This window comes from Canis lupus, chromosome 5, assembly GCF_003254725.2.
Source record: "Canis lupus dingo isolate Sandy chromosome 5, ASM325472v2, whole genome shotgun sequence".
Taxonomy (NCBI): Eukaryota; Metazoa; Chordata; class Mammalia; order Carnivora; family Canidae; genus Canis; species Canis lupus.
Genome location: NC_064247.1, coordinates 32,669,631 through 32,696,353, shown reverse-complemented (window position 1 = coordinate 32,696,353; position 26,723 = coordinate 32,669,631). Strand labels below are relative to the sequence as shown.

Below are 26,723 nucleotides of genomic sequence, written 5' to 3'. Positions count from 1 at the left end.
CCCCCTTCTCAGTCTGGCAAGGCTGGGGGTGGGGAGCAGCCACTGCTGGAAATAACACAGTCGCCCCCCACCCCCAAAGCAAGTACATAAATGGAGAAACAAGACCAGTGACAGCTGCCCAGGGAGACGCTCCCGCCCTGGTCCTGCATCTAGCGGGAATACAGAAGGTGACGTCTGTGGCTTCTCGGCACCTTTACTCTCTCATGTGTGTCCTTGACTCTGGCGACTCAGTCGCCTGCATCCTGGGGGAGTCCAGGGGAAGAGAGGCGGGTGCTCCCGCTCCTCTTCCCCCAGAGCTGAGTAATGATGGTCCCTCTGCTGCTGGGTGATGGTAAATAGTGTGTTGCGCGTGTGAGCGGGTGTCTTGTCTGTCACCGTCTGCACGGTCTCACGCAGTCACACCCGACAGTCTGACACACAGCGCCTGCCACTCCCGCTCAGCCACGCTCACCCTGACCCCTGCCGCCCCCACCTTGGGAGTGAGATTTCAAACAGGTTCCCCCCTTCAGTTTACCGAGTTGCCTAGCAACCCGCCAGTCAATGGCACGAAGCCCCACCCCCACTCGCTTGACTTCACACCAAGTTCAGCCGCCCCATTGGCTCCTGCCTAGTCCCACCTCTCAACCCGGGTTTGGGAAACAATATGCCAGCCCCCACTGCCCCTGGACATAGGCACCCACTTGTACCCCCACGGGCCCCATCTCCATCATGTGCCTCCCAAAAAAAGACACAAAGACCCTAGAGCCATAGAAAACGGTTTTATGTAAACTCACACTCACTTTCCTCAGTCCCTCCCTGGCCCTTCTGGCCCTGGGGAGCATCAGCTATCCTGGTTCCATGTCCCCACCACACCACCAGAGCTGAAGCTGACATTCGAGGTGGACGTGGCGCATGGAAAGCAGGGGAAGGTCCACCTCCCGCTCCCCTTCGTCCTCACTCTCTGTGGGCTCTGGGAACACACGCTGACCGGAGGCGGTGGCCAGCAATGGCAGGCTAGGGTGCAGACTGGAGGGAGAAAGACCGGCAGGGTCATCAGCACCTCACCTCCCTCACAGACCTGAGCCCCACGACCTGTGGGAGTAAATGGTCACCTCACTCCGTTGGTACAGTCTTTCTGGGGCAGAAAACTCAGCAATGGCTCCGGCTTCCCTTCCTGTCCAGCCCCGCCGGTGTCCCACACAGACACAGCCCCACTGGTGCTCCCGCTCACCAAGAACTGCCCAGTCCTGGGAAGAGAGGCACTTGTTGACACGGAATCACCTCCTCAGGGCAGGAATCCCTCACCATCCAGGGCCTGGGACCTCCAGCTGGGCTCTGACATCCCTGGGGCAACAGGACCCTGGGCAGGAAGGTCCCAGTCACTCACGAATCCAGATCGAAGTAGATGCGCTGATTGGTGGTCACCTCTCGACTCAGCGACCACAGTGGATGGCTGGGCTGCCGGAGGTCCCAGCACAGAAGCTCAGCATCCTAAAGACATAGAGCAGGGGCCTGGAGTCCATCCCTCCCCTGCCCACTCCATTCACCCCCTCGAGACATCCTTGCTTCCCTCAAGGTTTACAGATGCTTCCTTAGCTTGGCTTAATTTTTTCCCACGTCTGTCCCCCAACACATCACAGATGACATCCCCATTACTGCCTTCTGTGCACCCTCTTTGGAATCTCAGGACATGACCCCTACCTTGCGGGCTCCTGAGAAGAAGCGGTTGCCATCAGGGTGAAAGCAGAGGTGAGTGATGCCTCCTTGGTGTCCTCCCAGCAAAGCAAGAGGGGAGCCATCATCACAGGCATACAGACCCAGGGAACGGCTATAGGAGCCACAAGCGTAGAGGGGTTGGGCTGGGCTGAAGGCTATGCAGGAGATGATGCCACTCTGGCCCTGCTTTTTGGCTAGGAAAGGAACAAAGTTGGGGACAGGGTAAGGACACCTGACATTAACCAATCTAATCAGCAGTGCACATCCATCTCCTGTCCCATGAGCTGGGAATCAACGACTCCCCTGTCCCGTCTGTCACAAGCAGGATAAAAGACCTCTGATACTCCCCAGAATCTTCTATCCCCGCAAAGGACCTAAATGCTCAAGACTTATTTCCTCCTTCTCAAATATGTATCTTGAGGGATGGAAAGCTGAAGGCTCACAAGAGAATGAAATTGGCTTCATCTCCAATTTCCTAGATACCAGGATTTTGGAGAGCAAGGGGTACATAGCTGACAGGGCATGGGCTCAGGAGTGAACCAGCTCTTTACCATACAGCTTGACCCCAGGAAAGTTTCACCCCCTCCCTAAATCTGTTTTCTCCTCTGCCCACTTAGTACAACCTGCCCCCTCCCCACCTTCCTGGGCTGTCCTAAAGATGATGTGACATGCCTGGTCCCCTAGCTCACACAAGGTCCCTCTGTACAGGTCAGTGCCCTTCTCCTTCCTCCTCCCTTGGGAGGCACAGATACTTACCAAACGTGGCTCGGACCTCACAGTCACGGCCAGGCCGGGCCGTGGAAAAGACCCGTATGGTCCTGTTGAAGCCACAGAAGAGCTGGGAGCCGTCAGGGGAGAAGCAGAGCGAGTGGGCTGCCGTCAGCTCGTCCTAGGAGCAGGAAAGCACTGCAAACAGGCCTAGCAAAGCCTCAGCTGTCCCCAAGGAAAGAGAGCTGGGGCAGGATGAGCCCTGGGACTGGGCGGGACAGTCCCTACCAGGTGGTTGTAGGCACGAAAGGAAGCCCGGAGCTCTCCAGTAAATGCATCCCAGATGTGAATGGGGTTCTCCCGGCTGCTGCTGGCCACGCTGAGAGAGACACGGACACTGAGGTCCCCGTACTGTCAAAGGAAGGGGAGGAAGCCAACTGGCCCTCTCCACTTGCATCTGAAGGGTACACCAAGCTGTCCTCCCCAGAGACCCCTGGCAGCCCCCAGCTCTCCCAGTAGGGGCTCCCCATGAAACTGGGGGGAGGGGAGGGCAGGGGGTAGACAAAGGACATCACTTACTAGGAGGTGTCTGGCTCGGATGAAGACATCAGAGAATACCAACAATAATCATAGATGGTGTCACCTTCCACCATTCGAAGGACAGGGACCTGGACAGAGATGCAGGAATGCTTGGGTCACCAGCAGTTTTATGACAGAGCGAGACGGTCAGCACTTAACCAAGTGGGAGAAGGCAGACGGCATTAGTATGAAGAACAGAATCCTGATCTCAATATTCAAGAGTCAGCTCAGACTTTAATGTCAGGTTTGGGCCACCAAAAGCCATGCAGATTTATCCTTTTACCTTTTAAACACTTAGAAAGAAGCAAATAATGTCCCAAACAGAAGCCAGGAACCAGCCACTGAAATGAATACTTACTGAACACCTAACTACATGTCATTTGATCCTTTAGAAAAAAAAATTAGTTAAATAAATAAATAAGGGATGCCTGAGTGGCTCAGTGGTTGAGCACCCGCCTTTGGCTCAGGGTGTGATCCTGGACTCCCGGGTTTGAGTCCCGCATTGGGCTCCTTGCATAGAGCCTGCTTCTCCCTCTGCCTGTGTCTCTGCCTCTCTATGTATCTCTCATGAATTAATAAATAAAAATCTTTTTTAAAAATTATTAAATGGTTCAAACAAAAGAAATATTTGTAAAAACTCCTGGGACGACTCCACACAGCTTAAAAAATAAAAGATAAAACAGTTAAAACTTCTTCCCAAGGAAATCCTCCCTCAGAGGTAAATACTATCCTGAATTTATCATTATTGTGCACTTTTTTAGAAATACATTTTTTTAAGGGATTTTATGTATTTATTCATGAGAGACACAGAGAGGCAGAACCACGGGCAGAGAGAGAAGCAGGCTCCCTATGGAGAGCCCGAGATGGGACTCGATCCCAGGACCCCAGGATCACTCCTAGTCGAAGGCAGACGCTCAACCTCTGAGCCACCCAGGCGTCCCTAGAAATATATTCATACAGGGGCACCTGGGTGGCTCAGTCGAGCGTCGGACCCGGCTCATGTCTTAGGATCACGGGATCTCAGAGTCCTGGGATCAAGCACCATGTCAGGCTCCTAGTAAGCTAGGAGCTGGCCCTTCTCTCCACTCTCCACTTCTCCCTCTCCTTCCCCCTCTGTACACACATTCTCCCTCTCTCTCTAAAATGAATAATGAGGGGCAGCCCGGTGGCTCAGCAGTTTGGCGCCGCCTTCAGTCCAGGGCATGATTCTGGAGACCAGGGATCGAGTCCCATACCAGGCTCCCTACATGGAGCCTGCTTCTCCCTCTGCCTGTGTCTCTGCCTCTCTCTCTCTCATGAATAAATAAATGAAATCTTAAAAAAAAAAATTAAAAATAAAATAAATAAAATGAATAATGAGGGCAGCCCCGGTGGCTCAGCGGTTTAGTGCCCCCTTCAGCACAGGGTGTGATCCTGGAGACCCGGGATTGAGTCACACGTCGTGCTCCCTGCGTAGAGCCTGCTTCTCCCTCTGCCTGTGTCTCTGCCTCTCTCTCTCTGTCTTATGAATAAATACATAATATTTTTTAAAAATAAATAAAAATAATGAATAAAAATCTTTAAAAGAAATACATTCATACCAAAACACTCCAAAACACAATGTATACCGTTGTCTTGCATGCCTTTACATTTAATACCAATGGTACTAGGCAGTACACATCCCTTTGTGACTGGGAGGCGTAACCATGGCGACACATCTAGCTCTAATCCAGACATCTTGCTACTGGACAGTACCCCGCTATCTTTCTCTATTGATAGTCACCGGTGTTTTTCCATATTTTGGCAGGTGTGCTTTGAACATTCTGGGGCACATGTGTGAGGGTGGCTCTGCAATTCCTGCTAAGGTACTAGGCTCTCTGGCATGTGCGTCGCCACCTCCGCTAGGTCACAGTTGGGTCCCAAGTGCCCACCCCAATCCACTGTCCTCCCAGGCGGCATGCGAGGGCCAGTTGCTCGGCGTCCTCTTGGTATCGCCAGACTTTTAACTTTTTCTCCACTGAAGGCTGTGGAACAGATTTTCACTGTGGTATAAATCTGCATTTCCCTCATGATCACTGAAGGTAGACACACACCCATGCTCACTGGTCACTTAAGTATCGTTTTTCATAACCTCTGCTCACTGTTATACTGAGCATTGTCCTTTCCTCTGATTTGAAGAGAATCTTTCAAACATCTGGGTGACTGTCTTTGTCACTTACTTGCTGGCCCTCGACATGACATCCTGCACCCCTGACTTCTCTCCACTCTGAACCCACATATCAGACCTCCTGGCACAGCTCCACTGGCACACCCCAAGGGCATCTCATACTCGGTGGGTCTATAACAGACCCAACTCCCACCTCCTTCCTTCAAACCTACTGTTCTCCCGGGGCTCCACATTTGTGTATCTAAGCCTCCAATCTGAGCACTAATCTTGACCACTATGGCTCTTCACTCTGCTTCCACTCCTGGTCCAGCCTGAGCAAGACCAAACAGCTGCTGGCAACATGAACCTTGCCAAGCCCACCTTCTGGGGCTCTCTCAAACATGTGCACTCCCTTCCCATGGAGTGGGAGTCCCAGGAAGTCCCATGGGACTTCCCTGGTCCCATGCAAAGTTACTGCCTTCCTGAAACCATTGCTGCAACACTACAAGTTCTCCAGGCCTCCCTACACCATCACACTCCAACCTACCCGTCGTCAGTGCTCCACACTGCAGCCACATGCAGGCCCTGGAGACCTTGTTAAATTAGAATTCTGTCCAGCATCACCTCCTGCTTAAAACATTTACGGAGTCCACATAACCCTCAGTGTAAAACTGAATCTCCTTACCAGGTGGCTACCCCTTACCCACCTCTCAGGGCTCATCCCTCCAGACTCACTCCCTTACAATCTCTACATCCCACCGTTTTGACTCCCCATCCCCAGAAGGTGCCAATGCACCATACCCTCAATCTGCAGGCTTTCACACATACTAGTGTCTGAGTCTGGAATGTTATTCCTTCACCTCCCTCAACAACTCCTTTTGGTTGAATCCTAATCACCCTCCTGGTCCTTTAGATGCTTTTTTCACTGGGAGGCCTCACCTAAAACTCTCCACAGAGCAGGGTGCCCCACTCCACATTCCTACAGCCCTCCATGCTCCTCACTCCACATCATACCCATCTGAGGAGGCAAGAACTGTATCTATCTGGCTCACCACTGGTTCCCCAACACCAAGTATATCACCAGAAATCAATAAGAAATGTTTTAATGAAAAAACAAAGACAGGAAACTCTTCCAGCAATATAAGAGCCCCAATAAAAAGACCTGAATTAAAGCAGGGTTAGCAGAGCGGGGAGAAGCAGATGGATCTGAAAGATTAGTGGGACTTGATGGACTCTGGTAATCAATTGGGTGTGGGGCATCAGGGAAAAGGAATTAAAAGATGAGACCTAGGCTTCTGGTTTGGATACCCGAGATCACCAAGATGGTAGAAAGAGTTGGAGTGCACAGGAGAGCCAGATGTCCTTGGTGAATAGAGACTCGGCATAACCCTCAAAGGGAAGGTTTTCACAAAGAGAGCCCCCCTTGGAACCTGAGATATGCAGGGCACCTGGATAGGGCTAGAGCAAGTGAAGGTCTCAGGTAAGAGCCTCAGGGTAGGGAGAAAACGGGGGAGGAGTGCCAAGGCTGGGGAGTTAGGAATGGGAGTTCCAGAAAGCTCTGTGGAATGTCAGAGACTGCACGTGGGTGGCTCAGTCAGTTGAGTATCTGCCTTCAGCTAAGGTCATGATCTCAGGGTCCTGCGATCAAGCTCTAAATTAGGCTCGCTGCTCAGTGGGGAGCCTGCTTTTCTCTCTCCCTTCACCCCTCCCCTTACTCATGCTCAAATTCTCTTTCCCTTCCTCTCTTTCAGATAAATAAAATCTTTTTAAAAAAGAAAGAAAAGTCAGAAATGGGAGGAGAGGAATTAGGAAACTAGGTTGGGAAGAAACAGGTATATGGAAACACTCAAAAACGACCTCCCCCAATTTCCCCACCTACACTAATCGTGCCCATTTCCAAATACTAAGCTTGCAGATATAGAAAGTGAAATTATCTAATGAGTGCAGCCGTGATGGAACTGGTACGTCCACACTGTGAACAGCAGTACAAAAAAAAAAAAAAAAAAAGGAAAAAACACGGGAGGTTTTGAAAACAAGTTGGCTATCTGTATCGCAAGACGTAAAACAAATATCAATACTCCTGACCCAGGGTATTTCTTACTCATAAATCTCTCTTATGAACAGAATCTCCATCAAAACACATGAAGGTGTTCACTGAATAATTGATGATACAAACTCCCAGAAACCCAACTGTCCAAAACAGGGGACTACGTAAGGGAATGATCTAGCATCGGCACCCAGCACAGCATCATACAACTGACACGTGACCATGGAGTCCCAAATCCTGCGGAAATCACTTAGAATACAACTGTTAAAAATCACTTAGATTATACAACTGTTAAAAAATTTTAAAAAGCACTATAAAAAAACCACCTACTATAGGATCATAACCTTGCCTTAATAGTGAGGTCTTAACGACCATTCTTTTTAAAATTGCAGTTCCCTCGCCCGATCCTCTTCCTTGCTTTATTTTTCTTCATGGCCCTTGGCAGGTAGATCTTTTACGTGGTTATTTCCTTATTCTCTACTCCCTGTGCTAGAATTTAAGTTATCACATAAAGAGGACAGGGACTTGTACCTGTTTTTGTTCCCAAATGATCCCTGGTACCTAAAATAGGGCCTAGCACCTAGAATGCTCTCAACAAAAACGTGTTGACTTAATGAATCAATGAAAGAATGGAACAGCTCCATCTAACACTCTGGTCTCCCCCATCACCTGACTTCCAGAGCACCACCCCCTGCCATGGCCTTCCCCAGACATCAGCCATCATTCCCACGATCAGGTCCCAGGCTGTCACCTCACAATCTCTACCATCTCCAACCTATCCAGCTGACTTGCTCTATTTCTCCCACCACAATTATTCTGCTTCATCAAAAACACATTTACAATCCACTTCCTTTATCTGCTTTACATGCGAGTCAACCACTACATCCACCCTCCTGAGGGTGCTCTCAAGACACCCTGGTCTTTCTCTGCTGGCAAACCCGAGCCAGGCCATCCTCCTATTCCATGCTTGACTCAACTAATACCAACGACTAGGGTTTGCTGAATACAAACCAGGCACAAGTTCATACATGTCACGTTAATACTTCTAATTCTCACAACTCCCCTGTGAGCACGATCCTCATCCCCACGTGACAAACAGTGGAAACACAGCCAGTTCACGTACTGGGGAGAGATGCACGATGAGGTTACCAGACTTCACTTTAAATGGATGGCGACACATTTCCAGTGGGCCCTGACCACAGAACAGCGACGCTGCCACGTTCCTTGATGCCTTGGATTCCTGACTGCCCAGGACCAATCATTCACACCTTCTGCGCTCTCCCCACAGACCCTCTTCCTTCTGCTGATAACCTTCCTTTATGCTTCACTGAAAAGCCAAGTGAGGAGAGGCAGAAATCTTCCAACCACAAGCCCTACTGCCAGAGAGTACTCTGCACCTAACGAGTCCTCTGCTGTGCTCTGGATCCTGTCCTCAGCCAGCTGCTCAGGGACCTGTCACGCCCCTCTCCTCTCCAGCATCAATTCCTCCGTCTACAGGGTTATTCCTGACCCTGCAGAAGCACCCCGTTAACCTTTCTTTGGCCCTGTATTCCCTCTGGTCACCATTCCATTTCTATTTTTTTTAATTTTTTTAAGATTTATTTATTCATTCATGATAGACATAGAGAGAAAGAGAGAGAGAGAGGCAGAGACACAGGAGGAGGGAGAAGCAGGCTCTGTGCCGGGAGCCCAATGTGGGACCTGATCCCGGGACTCCAGGATCGCGCCCTCGGCCAAAGGCAGGAGCTAAACCGCTGAGCCACCTGGGGATCCCACCGTTCCACTTCTCAACTCCCTTCCACAGGAAACTTTCCAAAGATTTGTCTACACCTCCTCCTCCACCCGCCCTACTCGGTTTCTGCCTCCATAACTCCTCTATAGGAGCTCTTGCCAAGGTCACTAATGTCTTCTTAGGTCATTCTCTAAGTTTGTCTCACCCTTAACAGCATTAGACCAGACTCTGCCTCTGCTTTTGTCACCCCTCCTGCACTCCACCTCCATCTGCTGGAGCACTCCAGGCTCTACTAGAGTAGAGCCTCTCTATTCTTCTCTGGCTACACTCTTTTTTTTTTTTTTTTTTTTTAATTTTTTATTTATTTATGATAGTCAGAGAGAGAGAGAGAGGCGCAGAGATATAGGCAGAGGGAGAAGCAGGCTCCATGCACCAGGAGCCCGATATGGGATTCGATCCCGGGTCTCCAGGATCACGCCCTGGGCCAAAGGCAGGCGCCAAACCTCTGCGCCACCCAGGGATCCCTCTGGCTACACTCTTGATACTGAATCTGTTCGCTAGATGGCAGATATCATCTACACACTTCTCCACTTCCTAAAGTACACCCCCCCGCCCCAATTTCTCTCTTAGCTTCACATGTCACAGATCTAAACACCCTTGATTTGTCCCAATACCTCTTCATATCTGTTTCCTCCTGAGTAAATCGTACCACTATCTACCCGGCTGCAAACACCTGGACCCTTGATTGCTTCCTTCCCTACACCTTTCATTTCCATTTGACCTCCACGTCCTACAAAATATACTTCAAATCCACCCACACTTCTCCATTTCTCCTGCTGCCACCTCAGGCCCCAGCCACCAGTTTCTCACCTGGACCAGGATAAATGCATCCTAATGTAGCCCCCTGATTTCACTCTTGTTCACCATAATCCATTCTCTAAATTTCAGCCATCATTTTACTTTTTCGTTTTAAAACTCTCCCCTGGTTTCCTAAATAAATTCTAAATGGCCTACCCACCAGATCGGACACAATGTAGGTCGTTCATGGGATCCATCTCACACTGGCCTCCGTCCAGGTGGGCAAGCCTTCCTCCTGTTCCCTGAACATACAAAGCTCCTTTCTCACTCTGAGACTCTGTAATGTCATTGCCTCTTCCTGGGATGCTCTTTCTACAGCTCTTGGCATGACTGATCCCATCATCCTTCACATCTTAGCTCAAACATCTCCTCAGAGAGCCTCCCTTCCTGACAAGTTTATCTAAAGGGGTCTCCTCTGGCTCTTCCCTCCTCATTCTGTTTATTTCTTTCACAACATTTATCATAATCTTTGACGAACTTTACTCTTTATTGGTTTACATGTGTGTTATCTAACTCTCACGTGAGAAATGAAACCAGCTCTTCATCTGCCTCGTTCAGCACTTTCAGCATCAGACACAGTAACTGATACATTAACGATCATTCAATAAATACGTGTAAGTCAATTAAACACTGCCACGAGAAATTTGTTACTCTTATGAAAAACACATATTCACCACTAAAGGAAGAATGACCACCTCTTTAAACATGAACATGCCACCTGTGTACATTCACGAAGAAACAATGTTTGTGAACATGTGGACTCAAGTTTCTCCATCTACACAGAGGGCTGAAATGCTCAGCGTCCCGTGAAGGGGCAAGGTAGCCCCTACCCTTACCATCTCTGCATATTCCACCTGTTCCCCCTCATTGTACAGCTCTGGGGGCAGGTTATAAATCCGCAGGATGTTATCCGCACTATTGGTCAAGATGCAGGAACCATCAGGAGCCCTGTAGGAATAGAAAAGAGTCAGAAAGCTGGACAGGACTACAGGCCTACACTTTCCAAGTGCAGGGCTAGGGCCCAGGCTACCTGTAGGGTGGGTCAGTGTAGGACCCTCCCCTGCCAAGGCCCTGAGGAAAGCAGAAGACACATAATCCTAGATGAGTTTTAAGCTCAATCCAAGAGGAACTCTTACTCCTTCTCCCAGATAATCAGGGTTTTTATCAATGGTGAAAATCCTGGGCATGGTGATCTTCCCCGCCTCCTTGTCCTCACTTACCACTTACAGCCTTTCAAGAAGTTCTCGGGTTGGGTGAACTCTGACCAGGAACCACTGAGAAACCGAGGGAGCTGGGAGAAGCAGTAGTTCCGGGTGCTGGAAGGAAGATGTAGGGAGAGTGGGGGACAGCAAACCCAGGTGGGCAAAGCACGGAGAAAGCAGGCCCGCAGCGGTGGGGCTGCCGACCCGCGGGTACGCGCGCAGTGCACTCCCACGCACCTTCCACGCCGCGGCGGCCCTGCCACCACCACCTACCTGTATCCTTCGTCCTCCGGGGCGAGGTCCTCAGACACTCCTTCCACCGCCTCTCCTGGCCCCAATTCCGGCCCGTCCGCTTCTTCTGCGGGAAGGCTCACGTTTTCACCAACCTCTGGCTCCTCAATTCGAGGGCTCAAGTCGGTAGGAGCAGAGAAGCCCGCCTGCAGGGCGGTGGAGGCAGAAACGGGGCCGCCCTCCCCTGGCGCCCGGGAGCCCGCCGCGGGATCCGGGAACGAGCGGGCCGGGCCGTCCCCAGCGGGAGGTACCGGCGGTGGCAACAGTTCAGAGTCCGGACTCTCACCCGTCGGGGAAGCCCGAGGAGATAGGGGAGCCGGAGCGGGGGCCTGGTCCGCAGCAAGGCAGTCCGGGGCCGACCGGGGCGCCTCGGGCGCGCTCATGCTGCCGAAGAAGCGCGGACTCCGGCCCCCGCCGCGACCCTCGTCCCTCGAGCGCCCAGCTGCCCTGCCGATACGACAGCCCACACCGCCTCAAACTTCTCGGCTCCCGGACGCAGCCCCGGAAAACCCGTCCGGGGCCCTTCCTCCTTCTTCCGGGAGAGGGCGGAAGACCCCGGAAGGCGAGCGGGACCGGTGGACGCGCCCCGCCGCAAGCACAGCGTCCCTCAGCCCCCGCGGTCACTAAGAGCCACTTGCTCTCGCGGGATTTGGCCCCGCCTTTCCATTGGACCTCCGCATCCCGGGTCAGATTTCGCGGGAGGGGCGGGGCAAGCACGTGACAGGTCGCGGAGGCTTACCGTTCCCATCAAGCCGTAGGGTTCGTGGTGGTTGCTGGGTGTTGTAGTCCGAGAGCCTCTGCCTCGGCGAGCAGTGCCTGAGCTCCCCCTGCCGTCTCCCTCCGGCACTCCTAAAGCACCTACTACCCACCCTCACCTGCGGAGGGCGCTGGCGCTATGTTTGATTTTACAGCTTTTGACCTTTTTTTGCTTCTCATTCCGCCAAATTCCTCAGACTTCCGTCTCTTTTCATTCATTCAATAAGCATTTATTACTGAGCTCTTCCTTGCTACTAGGTGCTACTAGGCACCGAGAAATAAATACAATGAATAAGATAGTTGACAAGGTCTCTGCCCCCCCGCCCCCTCCCCATGGCTTACGCTGCTGTGTTACTAAGACAAGGAACAAATCTTTGCAGAAAACGGTAAGGGCTGCGAAGGAAATTAAACAAGATGGTGTGACACAGGGTCTCTGAAGGAATTCGTTGGATTCGGATAGTAAGGAAGTCTTTCCTAAAAGGTGACGTTCTAGCTGATGAGAAGAGCATATCCAGCCATCCGGGAGGGGAATGACAGGTGCAAAAGCTCTCTCCCTCCCACCTTCATGTCTGACACAGGAGCAGGTGTCTCCTAAAATGGTTTCCACTTATTCTGCCATCCCCGCTCCGGCCTGCCGACCGTCCCCACCCCCAGTGTAAAGTAGCTGTAGCACCAACCCAGTGAGAATCCGGACTGGCTCCCGGCCCTCCTCCCGGGCTCCAGCCCCACCGCCTCCCCGCGCCGGCTAACTGCTTGCCCTTACTTGTCATGGCGACTGTCCAGCTTTGTGCCAGGAGCTTCGCGGGGGTTGCTGGGATTGGGATTTTCCCCTCCCATGTGCTCGGACTCACTGGCGCTAAAAGTTTTGAGCTTCTCAAAAGTCCAGAGCCACCATCCTGGGCGCAGGTAGCCGCCGGGCTCCGGGATCCTCTGGCGTCCGGCCTCGGAGCGTGCTTCCCAGGACGGTGACACGCTCCCCTGAGGTTCGGGTAAGCTCCTGACTGAGCCAGATGAGTCCTGTCTGAGTCACCGGCTCTCGGCTCTGTGTGTTTTGAGCTTGGGGAGAATTGGGGTCTGGGGGTGGGGCACGCGATCAGCGATCGCGGGGGAATGGAAGTTTGGCTGGCGGCACCAATATCGGAATGCACCGCTGGGAGGCCTGGGTGCAGATGAAGGGGCTGTTGGGAGCAGCCGGACTCAGCTTTATAGGAGGGGGACGTGCAGCCGGCCGAAGGGGTTCCTCCTCACCCTTCCCCTCCCTTTCTCTCCCCGTGCCGGGTGTGAAGAACCCCGAAATAAGACGCACAAAGCATCAGGATCCGAGATTGTTTTTTCCCCGATCTCGGGATTTTGGGGACCCCCGAGATCTTCGAGCCCGCAGCATCCCTGGAGGGTCCTCTCGGGCTCCGTCCCGACATGATCACATTCGGGGGGGTCGATCCAGGAAGCCCAAGCCGCTCAGGTCCCAGAACTTCCGGACCTTTGTCCTTCCCGGAGGGATCTCCCCAGCGGCCCCTGGCTCCACTAAATGGAGACGATCCTAGTAGACTGCCTGGCGTGGACGTGGGTAGCGCTCCACGAGCAGTCTGCCCGCGACGCCCGGCGGGACGGTCCGGGTCCAGGAGGCCCGCGAGCTCTGTTATTGTTTGGTCGAACATTTACATTTCTGCCCCTTGCCGCAGCGTTTCCGGTTTTTTTTCCGGAGCAGTTCACTGTTCCCCCGAGGAGAGGGAAAGTGTCATTTAGACTGACGTGCTCAGGGAGGCTGCGCGCCGCCTCCTCTACTGGCTTTCTTTTCTTTTCTTTTCTTTTCTTTTTTCTTTCTTATTTTTTCTTTTCTTTCTTTTTTTTTTTTTTTTTTTTCCCCTGAACTCCTTAGCTGCTACTTTTGGCAGGCCGGGAGGGAGGGTCTGTTTGGATGCAAACCTCGAGCCTTCCCCCACTCCTTGAATGGTGCGCCCCACCCCATCGCCTGCAATCTGGGCGGGCGAGGGACGAGGTCTCCAGAAGCGTGCCGACGGCAAGTCCCGGGTATTTTCGAGCACGAGTACATTTGAGAATGACAACGATGGCAGAATGCGACGATGCGCCGTTTGTGTGGGGCCGAGACACGGTTTCTCTGGCATCCGGCTCGGGACTCAGCCATTCCGAGTTCCGACGCAGAGCGAACGTCGTGAGGGCGGAAGGGGCGGGGCTTGAGGGGGCGGGGCCCGCCGAGCCGAGCCGAGCCGAGCCGAGCCGAGGGGACGGGATACCGCCTCCCGCCTGTCAGTCACTCCGGGCGCGCGGTGCTTCCAGCCTGCGCTCGCTCACCTACCTGTGCACCTGCTCGGTACCGGCCAGTGCACGCGGTGCTTGTGTGCGGCTTGTTCTGAAATTGAGGTAGCATTTACACTCACTGCAATTAGACAGGTTTGGGCTGCTAACCAGCAGCCTGTCAAATGACACAATTTACACATTGTCATCGCCCCAGAGAAGGTTCTTGGGCCTCTCCCCTCTGGGGGTCTCTGACCCTCATCTTGGAGTTCTGTCACTACTTGTGCCTGTTGAAGAGAGCGTCGTGTAAATAGACCCACATAGTGTGTGCTCCTTTGTGTAGGCTTCTCGCCGGCAGCATAATACCTGTGACACCCATCCTTGTTCCTGTGTAACCAGTACTACTGTATCAGTAGTGTATCAGTGTTTTTTGCACCTTTGTATTTTTGTATTTAGCACATCTCACTGGATGAATAAACCGTGAGGTTTTTTTTAATCCATGTTCCTTTCGGTGACCGCTTGGGTTGTTAACCGTTCGGGGTTATTTTGAATAAAGCTGCTATTAACATTCTTGTACAATTCTCTTTGTGGTCCTATGTTTTCATGGGGTTGGTTTTGGGTGTTTTGTGTGTGTGTGTTTTGTTTTGTTTTGTTTTTGTTTTTTATAACCGTCTGGGAGTGGAATTTGCTAGGTGAGAGAGATCTAAATTTGATTTTTAAAATTAGTATATTTCAAAGTGGTTGTTCTGTTTTATGTACCCACCAGCAACAGCTGTCTTTCCTCACATCTGGTTTTGTCAGACTTTCTAATGTGGTGCATCATTGTGGTTTTCAGTTGCAATTCTCTTAGCTGTGATCAGTTTCCACGTGCTTATTGGCCATTTTAACTTGCGTTCAGCTGCATGCAGTTCTTTATATATTCCGGATAGGAGTCTTTTGTCAGTATCTATTTTCTCCTGACCTGTTTCTTGCCTCTCTGTCAGCCTCTAAGGCAGAGCAGCAGCAGATTTATCTTCTGTCTTTCAAATGTGTTCTGTGTGTTTAGAAAATCCTTGCTGACCCCAAGATCATGAAGATATTCTAGGATATTTTCTTCCAGAATCTTTAGGGTTTTAGGTTTTATATTTAGGTCTTTGAGCCATAATTAATTAACTAATTAATTAAGAGTAATTTTTATCGTGATGTGAGGTAGGGGTTCTGTTTTCTTTTGGGGTTTTCCTAGATGTATATCCAGTTCTTCTAGTGCCACTTGTTGAAACAGCCCTCCTTCCCCCCTCACTGGATCACTTTTAATTGGAGTGCTTGGTCTATTTAATTTAATGCAATTATTGTAAGGTTTGGGTTTAAGTCTACTGTGTTAATGCTATTTTCTATTCTATTTCTTCTTCTCTTCAGACACTTGAGGAAGAAACAATAACAATCTTACAAAAACTTTCAGAATGTAGAAGAGGTAACATCTTCCCAACTAATTTCATGATATCCTGAGAATCCTCATATCAAAACCAGACGAGAATGTTACAAGAAAACATTTAGACCAATATTCCTGCCAGCATATATACATATGTGTGTATATATACACACATATGTATATATGCAAAAATCTCACAAATCTTAGCAAAGTAAATCTGATTATCTATAAAACGGATAAATACATCCTAATCAAGTGGAGTTTATCTCTAGACGGCAATGTTTTAACATTCAAAAAATCAGTGTAATTTGCCACATAAACAGATTGAAGGATAAAAATCCTATGATCATTTCAACAGATACATAAAAAGCAGTTGACATCACGCAACACCTATTCATGATTTTAAAAAAAGAAAGAAAAGAAAAGCCAACCTCCCAGCAAACTAGGAAAGGGAAAACTTAGTCTGATAAAGAGCACCCCCAATCAAGTTACCATCAATACGTAACAGTGACAGACTGAATGCTTGTTTTCTAAGATGAGGAACTAGGAAAGGATTTGATTCTCACCCCTTCAACATTATACTGAAGGTGTTAACCAGGCTAATAGAAGAAGCATTGAAAAACTCACAAGGGGCACCTGGTTGGCTCAGTCAGTAGAATACATGACTCTTGATCTCAGAGTTGTAAATTTGAGGCCCACCTTGGATGCAGAGATTACTTAAAAAATGAAACCTCTTAAAAAGAAGAACTATCATGACTGATAAAGGATTATAGCAAGGTCACAGGTTACAAAGGCAATATACATAAATTGTATTTTTATGTAATAACAACCATTGAATCTGAAGTCGGAAAATGAATTATAAAAGCAGTGGCATTTACAAAGCATCCAAAAACATGGCATACCCAGGGATAAATTGAAGAAAGACGGACAAGAGTTCTATGTTAGAAACTGCAAAATATTGCTGAGCGAATTTAAGGAAGATTTTTATTTTATTTTATTTTATTTTATTTGTTTATTAATGAGAGACACAAAGTGAGAGGCAGAGACACAGGCAGAGGAAGAAGCAGGCCCCACGCAGGGAGCCTGCGTGGGACTCGATCCCTGGTCCCCAGAACCACACCCCAGGCCGAAGGCAGTGCCAAACCGCTGAGCCACCCGGGCTGCCCGGAAGATTTAAGTAACAGTACCATATTCATAGATGGAACACTCAATAGTGTTGAGATGTCAGTACTCCAAGATGATTTCATTTGATCCCCATCAAAATCCTAGCTGGTTTTGTTTGTAGAAACTGACAAGCAATTCCAAAATGAAAGTGTAGTACAAAGCTGGAGGTCTTAAACTAGCTGACTTCAAGAATTCTGTAAAGCTACCATAAGACAACAACCATGAACTGAATAGAGCCCAGGAAAAGACACATAAGTGTAATCAAATGGTTTTCTACAAAAGCTCCAAAATGAATCCATGGGGGAAGGAAAGTCTGAAGAGAGTGCTGAAACAAGCAGAGCTGAGTGGATTCTGACCCCTACCTCATACTATACACAATTTGAGATGGATAGTAGATCTAAGCATAAAATATATTAACTTTCAGAAGGAAACATGGCAGCAGTGTCTTATGCTTGGTAGGGCTGGGTGACAAGGTTATATCAAAATGTGTCAAACTTTGTTATCTAAATGGCAAAATTAAGATTGTGCATTTCAACTTACATAGATTGTAACTCAAAAATATCTGTGGGCTTCTGCGGAGCCACTAGAAGTATAGGGGAGACAATACAGGCAGAATGTTGATTATTCTTGAAGCTAGAGGAAATTATAACACTTGACATTTTGTCATGTTCATATTATAATAAACAAATAATGTATGAATACCATCTTTTTAAATTTTTCTTCATTAATCAAATAAGGTCGCTTTGATGGTACCCCCAGTCTCATGAGTGTAAGTTTTAATTCTTTTTATCTGTCTTTCATACTTTCACATATATATGTTGGTAAGAAATAAATTCAGTTGACCCTTAGAAAACACAGGATTGAACTGTGTAGGACCACTTATACATGGGTTTTTTGGATAAATACAGTAACAGTATTGTGAATGTTTCTTTTTTTCCTTGTGATTATATTAATAGCATTATCTCTAGCTTACTTTAAGAATATAGTATATGGGGGGCACCTAGGTGGCCAGTCTGCCTTTAGCTCAGGTCACTATCTTAGGGTCCTGGGATCCAGCCCTGCATCAAGCTCTCTGCTCAGCGGGTAGTCTGCTTCTCTCCCTCTCAAATAAATAAAATCTTTTTTTAAAAAAAGAATGTAGTATATAATATATATATATAATATGTTTTAGTTACTTATGTTATCGGTAAGGCTTCTCAATAGTAAGCTGTTAAATTTTGGGTCAGTCAAGAGATAACACCTGGATTTTTTTTTTTTTTTTTTTTTTAATTTTATTTATTTATGATAGGCACACAGAGAGAGAGAGAGAGAGAGAGAGGCAGAGACATAGGCAGAGGGAGAAGCAGGCTCCATGCACCGGGAGCCTGACGTGGGATTCGATCCCGGGTCTCCAGGATCGTGCCCTGGGCCAAAGGCAGGCGCTAAACCGCTGCGCCACCCAGGGATCCCCTGGATTTTTTTTTTTTTTAAGATTTTATTTATTTATTCATGAGAGACACAGAGAGAGAGGCAGAGACACAGGTAAAGAGAAGCAGGCTCCATGCGGGACTCCATCTGGGCACCCCAGGATCATGCCCTGGGCCAAAGGCAGACACTCAACCACTGAGCCACCCAGGCGTCCCTGGATTTTTTTTTTTTAAGACTTTTTTTTTTCTTAATTTTTATTTATTTATGGTAGTCACAGAGAGAGAGAGAGAGAGAGAGAGAGAGAGAGAGACATAGGCAGAGGGAGAAGCAGGCTCTATGCAGGGAGCCCGACGTGGGATTTGATCCCGGGTCTCCAGGATCGCGCCCTGGGCCAAAGGCAGGCACCAAACCGCTGCGCCACCCAGGGATCCCTTTTTTTTAAGACTTTTTAAATGTATTTATTCATGAGAGGCAGAGACATAGGCAGAGGGAGAAGCAGTCTCCCTGTGGGGATCCTGATGCGGGACTCGATTCCAGGACCCCAGGATCACGACCTGAGCCCAAGACAGAAGCTCAGCCACTGAGCCACTCAGGTGCCCCAACTCATGAATTTTCTATAGCACAGGGTTCGATGCCCCCAACCCCCACATTATTCAAGGGTCAACTGTACTCATTTTATATTTTTAATTCACATAAACTACTTAGGTTACCATGTTTTTCTTTTTTTTCCCCCTCGAATTGTATTTTTTTAATCAATCTGAGCTATATCTATCTAGTTACGTACACACAGATACATTCATTTCCTTAAACTGCTGCAGTAAACTCTTGTATTTCATGTAGCCAATCCCTACGGATGGATAGTGATGTTTCCTGTCACGGAGAACATCACTGATATGAACGTATTTGCGCAGAACTCCTGCTCCCTCCATACAAAACTCTTCTAAGGGAGTCTTACCTAGAAGTGATTCTGCAAAGTAGTAAGTTGTTGAGTCTTACCAGATACTGCCTTGCTGCTTTTAAGAATCATCGTGTTTTCCCAAATAGCTTTCAGCCAAAAAAACCTTTTTGCACCAAACAAATATTATTATTATTATTATTTTTACAGACTCTGGATGAAGCCAGAGGAGCATAATTATTTAGAGCTTGGACAGTGGCTTTTGAACAGCCCAGATTCAAATCCCTGGCTCGGGAGTTTTCTGAATCTGAATGAGTGAGTTAATTCCTTCAACCTCAGTTCCTTCAGCTTGAAGATACCCACTGCTATGGTTTCTTGAGAGGATTAATGAGATAAGCCACCGGAGCAGTGAGCCCCTGTGCGGATTACAAACAACAGCCATTGTTAGGATGGTGGTGGGGTGGGCAACTGGATGAGGTCCCAGCTGAGTTTGGCCTTCCCACCAGGGATATCTATGAGTCCTGCCTCCCCAGCCATTTGGAAGGTCTGGTTGAGCTTCTGACAATTTAGTTTAATGGCCCTTGATCCTCATCCATGGGAAGTACATGCTCCAAAAAGGTTTCCTGGTGATAGTGCCTGCTTTTTTGAGAAAAACAGAATTACCTTGCTGCCAAGGACCAAGAGAGGGAGAGACCTCCTTTGTCTATGAGGCTGTCTCCCTCCCAGTGGGATTGGGACCTCGGGCCTAGCATCCCAGGACAGCCCCTCCTGGCATATTTACTGAACAGAGATCCCTGAAAGAGGGGCACTAGCATTAATGAGGCAGGACTACAGAAGCCCCACCCACTCAATTACAAAGTTCTGGGTCTAAAATAATAATCAAACTAATAGAATGGAAAATCCTATAAACAAACACATCTGTTGAGCTCTTACTGTGCCAGGCACAGAGGTTAAGTAACCTCCCCACCTATTAGGTGGTGGGCATGGGATTTAGGCCTAGCCTGTCTGCCTCAGAGCCCATGCCCTGCTACAGCTGCTCATGTCTCCCCATCCTAGGTATTTTTCACTAAACAAAGATGAGCAAAACTCAATTCCTGCATGTAAGGAAGCCAAAAGGCTAGCCCTTGGGATGGGTAGAGTTGCACAGCAAATATAAGTAATGATACGATGTCAGACCTAGGGCTTTGACTTCTGAGCTCCCTTCCATAAAATCTCAAAAGCTTTTTTTAAAATTTTATTTATTCATGAGAGACACAGAGCGGCAGAGTCACGGGCAGAGGGAAAAGCAGTCTCCCTACAGGGACCCCAGTGCGGGACTCGATCCCAGGACCCTTTGGCTCACAACCTGAGCCAAAGGCAGGTGCTCCACCACTGAGCAACCCAAGCACCCCACGAGTGGTCATTTCGAATAAAAGCTCATCCATTTGCCTGTGTGCGGTGGGCGAGTCCCTCCACCTCTCTGAGACCAGCTTCCTCACCTGTTGGGCAGCCAGGGTGGTTCTGGGACAAATGAGATAACCCACAAGAAAGGATTTCACAAACTCTGAGGACATAAGAAAGCAGGCCTTCAATCCAGGTAGAGGTGAATGTTCATGGAGATGCTAATGGGAAGAGCTGCTGGGGGTGAGGGTGGGGCCGGTAGGCTTGTCAGTGCTTTACAAGACAAAAAGGTAATGAATAGGGACTTTGGTTTGCAGTGGGTGTGTTTTTTTGCAAAACTCTTGACAAACTCGGGAGTTGGGGAAGATGTCATGAGATGGTGGCAGCGCAGCCTAGTACAGCGCCAGGGCCCAGACTGGGACCTTCCCTCTGACCTGCTGGCTCCTGGGGACACCTCACAAGGTGCTCCTGGCTTCGGCACCATTCACTTGCTGACCACAGTGAGCCCAACCAGGTGAGAGGCATTTTGCTAGTGCTGCAGTGAGCCGGACAGGTAGCTCACCTGCTTCTCCCTCTCCCCCTCCCTCTGCCACTCTCTCACTCTTGTTCTCTCTCTCAAATAAATTAATTAATCAAATCTTTTTTAAAAAAACTGGTGACAGCGTTTGGCTGGCAGTCTTTGCCTGGGTGGTCTGGGCAGACATCCCTGAGGAGCTGTGACATTCGGGATGATCTGCTAGAAGGTGACTCCCCTGCAAGCAGAGGCTGGACCAGGGTTCCCAATAGAGGGAACCCCGAGCCAATGAACTGGGGTGTGTGTGTGGCAGCAGAGAAGGGCAGCCACTGGCTGGAGAATACTGGAAGACAAGGTCGGGGATGCCGGCCGGGAGGTCCTGAAGACTCTGCAAGCCAAGGGTGGAATGGAGATAGCAGATCCTTAGGAAGCTTCGTGATGAAGGGGATCAGGTGGGGAATGAGGGGGTCCATGCAGGTATCTTCGTCCAGGTGGAGGGTGTGGGCTGACGTTCTTCATCCTTATAACCAGGAAGGCTTGTGGACTCTGTAATGAGAGGGCTAGAATCCCCTTTCTGGTTATCTTTGTACCTTGAGGATGTGTGGGGGTAGGCCGCCCAGGGGTGGAATGGGCAGGAGCAGCCCTGCTCCTGGGGAGGCCCAGGTGGGGGAGCCAAGGCATCCCAGGCCCTGGTATAATGTTGCTGGAAGGGTCCCTCCCACCTCGGGGCTGAGGGACCCGGGCCCGGGCTTGTCTCCCGCTGACCCCTCGCCTTGCCCTCCACAGCACCCACACTCCCTTCCCAGGAGCTGCGATGCAAGAGCCACAGTCAGAGCTCAATATCGACCCCCCTCTGAGCCAGGAGACATTTTCAGAATTGTGGAACCTGTAAGTGGAGGGCAGGCCAGGCTCCCCACCAGCCCTCTGGGACCCCTGCCCACCCACCCCAATCCCAACCCCCAGCACCCCCCCCCCCGCCCCCCCAAGTAGAAGCCCAGAGGAAGCAAAACCAGCACTGACTTTCTGCTCTCATCTTCCAGGCTTCCTGAAAACAATGTTCTGGTAAGGACTGGGTGTGGGGAGGTCCAGGGCGGGGGTTGGGAGCTGGGGACCTAGGGACCTGACCCTTGACTCTGGTCTCGCCCCCTACAGTCTTCGGAGCTGTGCCCAGCAGTGGATGAGCTGCTGCTCCCAGAGAGCGTCGTGAACTGGCTAGACGAAGACTCAGATGATGCTCCCAGGATGCCAGCCACTTCTGCCCCCACAGCCCCTGGACCGGCCCCCTCCTGGCCCCTATCATCCTCTGTCCCTTCCCCGAAGACCTACCCTGGCACCTATGGGTTCCGTTTGGGGTTCCTGCATTCCGGGACAGCCAAGTCTGTTACTTGGACGGTCAGTGGCCCTGCGAGGCGGGTTTCCATGGGGCTGGCCGGGGCCTGGCTGTGGCCCCTGGGTTTCTCTGTTTGGGATTTTGAGACTCCTCTCGGTCCGCACTGTCAGTCTTCCTGCATTACCTATGTATTCTGTGACCTTTGGCCTCAGCTCTGTGTCAAAGTTGACATTTCCCCCCTTGACCTTGGGCTTTCACCTTTCCTGTCATGGGGCAAAGGGACTCTTCTTCATTTTCCTTCACTTGTTCATTCCTTGGCTTTTAAAGTAAGCTTCTGGGAGATGCCTGGGCAGCTCAGCAGTTGAGCGTCTGCCTTTGGTTCAGGGTGTGAGCCCCAGGTCCTGGGATCGAATCCCATACCACTTCTCCCTCTGCCTGTGTCTCTGCCTCTCTCTGTGTGTCTAAAATAAAGTAAGCTTCTGGAATAGACCCCGACCCCTCTACTTCTCACCACCCACCCCGGGCACACATGCCCTGACCTGTCCATCTGTCCTTTTCTTACAGTACTCCCCTCTCCTCAACAAGTTGTTTTGCCAGCTGGCGAAGACCTGCCCCGTGCAGCTGTGGGTCAGCTCCCCACCCCCACCCAATACCTGCGTCCGCGCTATGGCCATCTATAAGAAGTCGGAGTTCGTGACCGAGGTTGTGCGGCGCTGCCCCCACCATGAACGCTGCTCTGACAGTAGTGACGGTAAGCCATCGGGGGCTACAGATGGGACAAGGCTGCTCCCCAGAGGGCCCAAAGCCCTGATTCCTCCCCGATGGCTCTTAGGTCTTGCCCCTCCTCAGCATCTCATCCGAGTGGAAGGAAATTTGCGGGCCAAGTACCTGGACGACAGAAACACTTTTCGACACAGTGTGGTGGTGCCTTATGAGCCACCCGAGGTCTGGTTTGGCATCTGAGGGGTCTCTGGGAGGAGGGGGCTGGAGGGATTTGTGAGGCGGGAGTTGAGGGGGCTTTCTCCTCCTTCAACCTCCCCGCAGCCCTGTGAGGAGTGCAGAGGCAGGTGGGTCATCCCATTCTGCGGTTGGGAAAGACTGAGGCTGATAGACTACAGGCCTGCCCAGGGCTGAGTGGCCCGACCCTGGGCCTACCTTCTACCTCAGGTTGGCTCTGACTATACCACCATCCACTACAACTACATGTGTAACAGTTCCTGCATGGGAGGCATGAACCGGCGGCCCATCCTCACTATCATCACCCTGGAAGACTCCAGGTAGGGACCTGCCTGCCACCCTGCTCCTGGCCACTTCCTTACTGTACCCCCCTCCATCCTTCCCATCCATTCCTGTCCCAATGTGGAATCTCCTCTGCCATCCGCCTCCCCTGGTTTTCTTTCCTCTGGCTTTGGGACCTCCCTGACCTGTGGCTTCTCAATAGTCTGTAGGCTTTGGCTCTACGTAGGATGAGGGTGGCTAGGAGTCAGTGGGGCCCACCACCCTCACGGCCCCCTGCTTCTCTCTTCTCACCTGGGTAGTGGAAACGTGCTGGGACGCAACAGCTTTGAGGTACGCGTTTGTGCCTGTCCCGGGAGAGACCGCCGGACTGAGGAGGAGAATTTCCACAAGAAGGGGGAGCCTTGTCCTGAGCCACCCCCCGGGAGTACCAAGCGAGGTAAGCAAGCAAGACAAGAGGAGGTGAAGGAGGGACACCTGGGTGGCTCAGGGGTTGAGCATCAGGCATGATCCCAGGGTCCTGGGATCGAGTCCCGTGTCAGGGTCCCTGTAGGGAGCCTGCCTCTCCCTCTGCCTATTTTTTTGCCTTTGTGTGTATGTCTCATGAATAAATAAATATAATCTTGAAAAAAAAAAAAAAAAGAGGAGGATGTGGGGCAGATACAGAGGGTGCAATTCTGCTCAAAACATACTCTTCTCTTGTCTTTTCCTCCTCTCTTTCCCAGCACTGCCTCCCAGCACCAGCTCCTCTCCCCCGCAAAAGAAGAAGCCACTAGATGGAGAATATTTCACCCTTCAGGTACCAAGGCTGGGAGGAACAGATAAGGCAGGCTCTTGCCCCCGCTTAGCGGGATCAGATGAGGGAAGAAAAAAATGTGAATGGAGCACATGTGAGGCTAGGCCTGTTCCTCTCTCCATCCTTTTCTCTGGTCCTGTCCCTGATTCTTGAAGTTGATATTCTTGGATTGAAGATTTGTTTCAAGCTGAGGGCCAAGAGCACAGTTTTCTTTTGACTGCTCCGCCTGCAATTAGCACACTTGCCATCAAGGGGCAGCGGTGCCTTGACAGTGGCTGCGGGCTGTGCCTTGCTGCAGATTGGCACTTACACCTTAGTCTGAGTTAAATGGTACTGTGGCTTCCCCCTCTTATTCTTTCTCCTCCTCCCCCCCACTGCCACAGATCCGTGGGCGTGAACGCTATGAGATGTTCAGGAATCTGAATGAAGCCTTGGAGCTGAAGGATGCCCAGAGTGGAAAGGAGCCAGGGGGAAGCAGGGCTCACTCCAGGTGAGTGACCTGGGCCGGCTTGCAGCCCCACCCCCTTGCCTTCATATGTTGGAAAGCCACAGGATTCCATTCTACTCCTACCTTCAAGGTGGAAGGGAACTGATCCCCTCATGGTTGGTCCCACCCTGGGCAAACCTGCTTCTACCATACCCCCAGTTGGATCCTGTACTCCCTTTTCTGCCTCGGGAGGTCCCCAAACCCCTTAAGGGACAAGCATGGGTGTTTGTCATCTCCAGCAACCCCTAGTGCCAAGTGGGGTCTCCAATAGGGACCTGATAACCGTGTGGGAAAATACTGGACACAGCAGGATTGGGCCAGACCCCCAGCCCTGCCAAGGATGAGCAGATCCGTGTGGCCTTGCATCTCCCCTTCTGGGGCTCGGTTTCCTTGTTCATCAGATGGGGTGAGGGGAGAGGAAGCGAACACACAGAAGTTCCCTGGGTGCTCAGTAAATGTGTCTACAGCATTTTAACTTAAATTACCTCATTCCAAAAAAAAAAAAAAAAAAAAAATTCCCTTACTCCAGCCTTGGACCCTTCCAAGCCTAGATCTAGGACAAGGAGCCCCGAGGCTCCCACTTGCTAATATCGTCTCTTCCCCTCCACCTTGTGTCCCCAACAGCCACCTGAAGGCAAAGAAGGGGCAATCTACCTCTCGCCATAAAAAACTGATGTTCAAGAGAGAAGGGCCCGACTCAGACTGACTTCCCCTGCTTCCTGTCCTCCCCCAACACGCACACCCTCACTCTCGTCCTCCTTCCCTGGCATTTTTGGAATTGGGAGCTTGAGCACACCTATTCCGGTGTGTTACTTTGCATGGTACAGATGTGCCTCAGAAACACCCTAGATTCTTCCATTTGCCTTTCCCGTAAGTCTCTACTAAAGAAGTTGGCCTGCACAGTTGGTAGGTCGGGAGATAAAGGACGTTCCAGCCTGGTTTTTAAGTTTTTTACTGTGTAGAACCATGGGAGAGGTAGGAAAATGTTCCTGAATGTTGGGAGCATTTTATAGCCCCTAAGACACTGAGTCATGAGCCCAGTTCTCTATCATTGTAGCCAGTGGCTGAATTTTTCCTAATTTCACAGGCCATTTTTATGAATTGCTAATTAACCATACCTACCTCACTGAGCTTGTGAGGATGAATGAAATAATGTCTGTCTGACCCCAAAACCACCTTTTATCCCATGTCTGTGACTTAGTGCCTGTGTGGGTGCTCATTCCCTGCCCTGGCCAAATCCTGTCCAGCCTTTTTGGGAGACCCCTGCACCTAAGATGAAATCTCACTCCCATCTCACACCCTGCAGAATCCCATCCCTGGTGTAGGATCTTTGTCTACCAAGGGCTTTTACTGCTTCCCCCCCCCCCCGCCCCCAATTGCTCAGGATCAATTTCTTTTGCACTCTGTGAGGCACATCTGCATTCATGCATTGATCACCCCCACCCCTCCTCCTCTTCCCTTTTTATATCCCGTTTTTATATCAATCTCTTATTTTACAATAAAACTTTACTACCATGTGTGTGTCCGCGGGCTGCATGGGGCCCGCCATGCCGCAGGGATGAGGAAGGAGGTGACGTTGGGAGGCAGCCACCTGAGTCTCCAGGGAGTGTGGGCTGGGGTGGGGGGGTGCCCAAGGCCGGGGCTCTGGAGAACAAAAGCTGGAGACTGGGTCAGTCTGCAGGCTGCATGACAACAAGGGAGGGGGGTACTCCATTCATAACCCGAGAACCAACTGTCCCTTCCTCCTCCCCTTCTGCCAGGGCTGGCATAAAGTTCTCTCCTGCCCCTGCTTCTAGGATTGGGCTGTTACCCCCCTCCTTCGGCCTCTCACCAAGGATTATGGGATTTAAATGTCTG

The 26,723-nt window shown here is 50.4% G+C and overlaps 2 protein-coding genes across 2 annotated transcripts; one reads left to right on the top strand and one right to left on the bottom strand.

Moving 5' to 3' along the window:
- Positions 1 to 743: 743 nt before the first annotated feature.
- WRAP53 (WD repeat containing antisense to TP53) lies at positions 744 to 12,763 on the bottom strand. The gene is given in 11 exon segments (XM_025428521.3): positions 744 to 842; positions 845 to 1,005; positions 1,092 to 1,226; positions 1,367 to 1,470; positions 1,681 to 1,889; positions 2,452 to 2,584; positions 2,692 to 2,782; positions 2,983 to 3,071; positions 10,581 to 10,692; positions 10,965 to 11,060; positions 11,220 to 12,763. Coding segments are annotated over 11 exon segments (1,614 nt in total). The 5' UTR covers positions 11,621 to 12,763; the 3' UTR covers positions 744 to 759.
- Positions 12,764 to 12,806: 43 nt separating this feature from the next.
- Positions 12,807 to 26,381, top strand: TP53 (tumor protein p53). The gene is made up of 11 exons (XM_025428522.3): positions 12,807 to 12,982; positions 21,804 to 21,905; positions 22,058 to 22,079; positions 22,170 to 22,409; positions 22,912 to 23,098; positions 23,180 to 23,292; positions 23,515 to 23,624; positions 23,886 to 24,022; positions 24,309 to 24,382; positions 24,763 to 24,869; positions 25,491 to 26,381. Exons 2-11 carry the CDS (start codon positions 21,832 to 21,834, stop codon positions 25,570 to 25,572), a joined length of 1,146 nt encoding a protein of 381 aa, XP_025284307.1. The 5' UTR covers positions 12,807 to 12,982; positions 21,804 to 21,831; the 3' UTR covers positions 25,573 to 26,381.
- The last annotated feature ends 342 nt before the right edge of the window (positions 26,382 to 26,723 follow it).

Coding starts and splice junctions, on each gene's coding strand:
- TP53 (XM_025428522.3), top strand. CDS start 21,832: ATGCAAGAGCCACAGTCAGAGCTCAATATCGACCCCCCTCTGAGCCAG. Junction 24,023..24,308: donor CCCCGGGAGTACCAAGCGAG/GTAAGCAAGCAA, acceptor TCTCTTTCCCAG/CACTGCCTCCCAGCACCAGC. Junction 24,383..24,762: donor GAGAATATTTCACCCTTCAG/GTACCAAGGCTG, acceptor CCACTGCCACAG/ATCCGTGGGCGTGAACGCTA.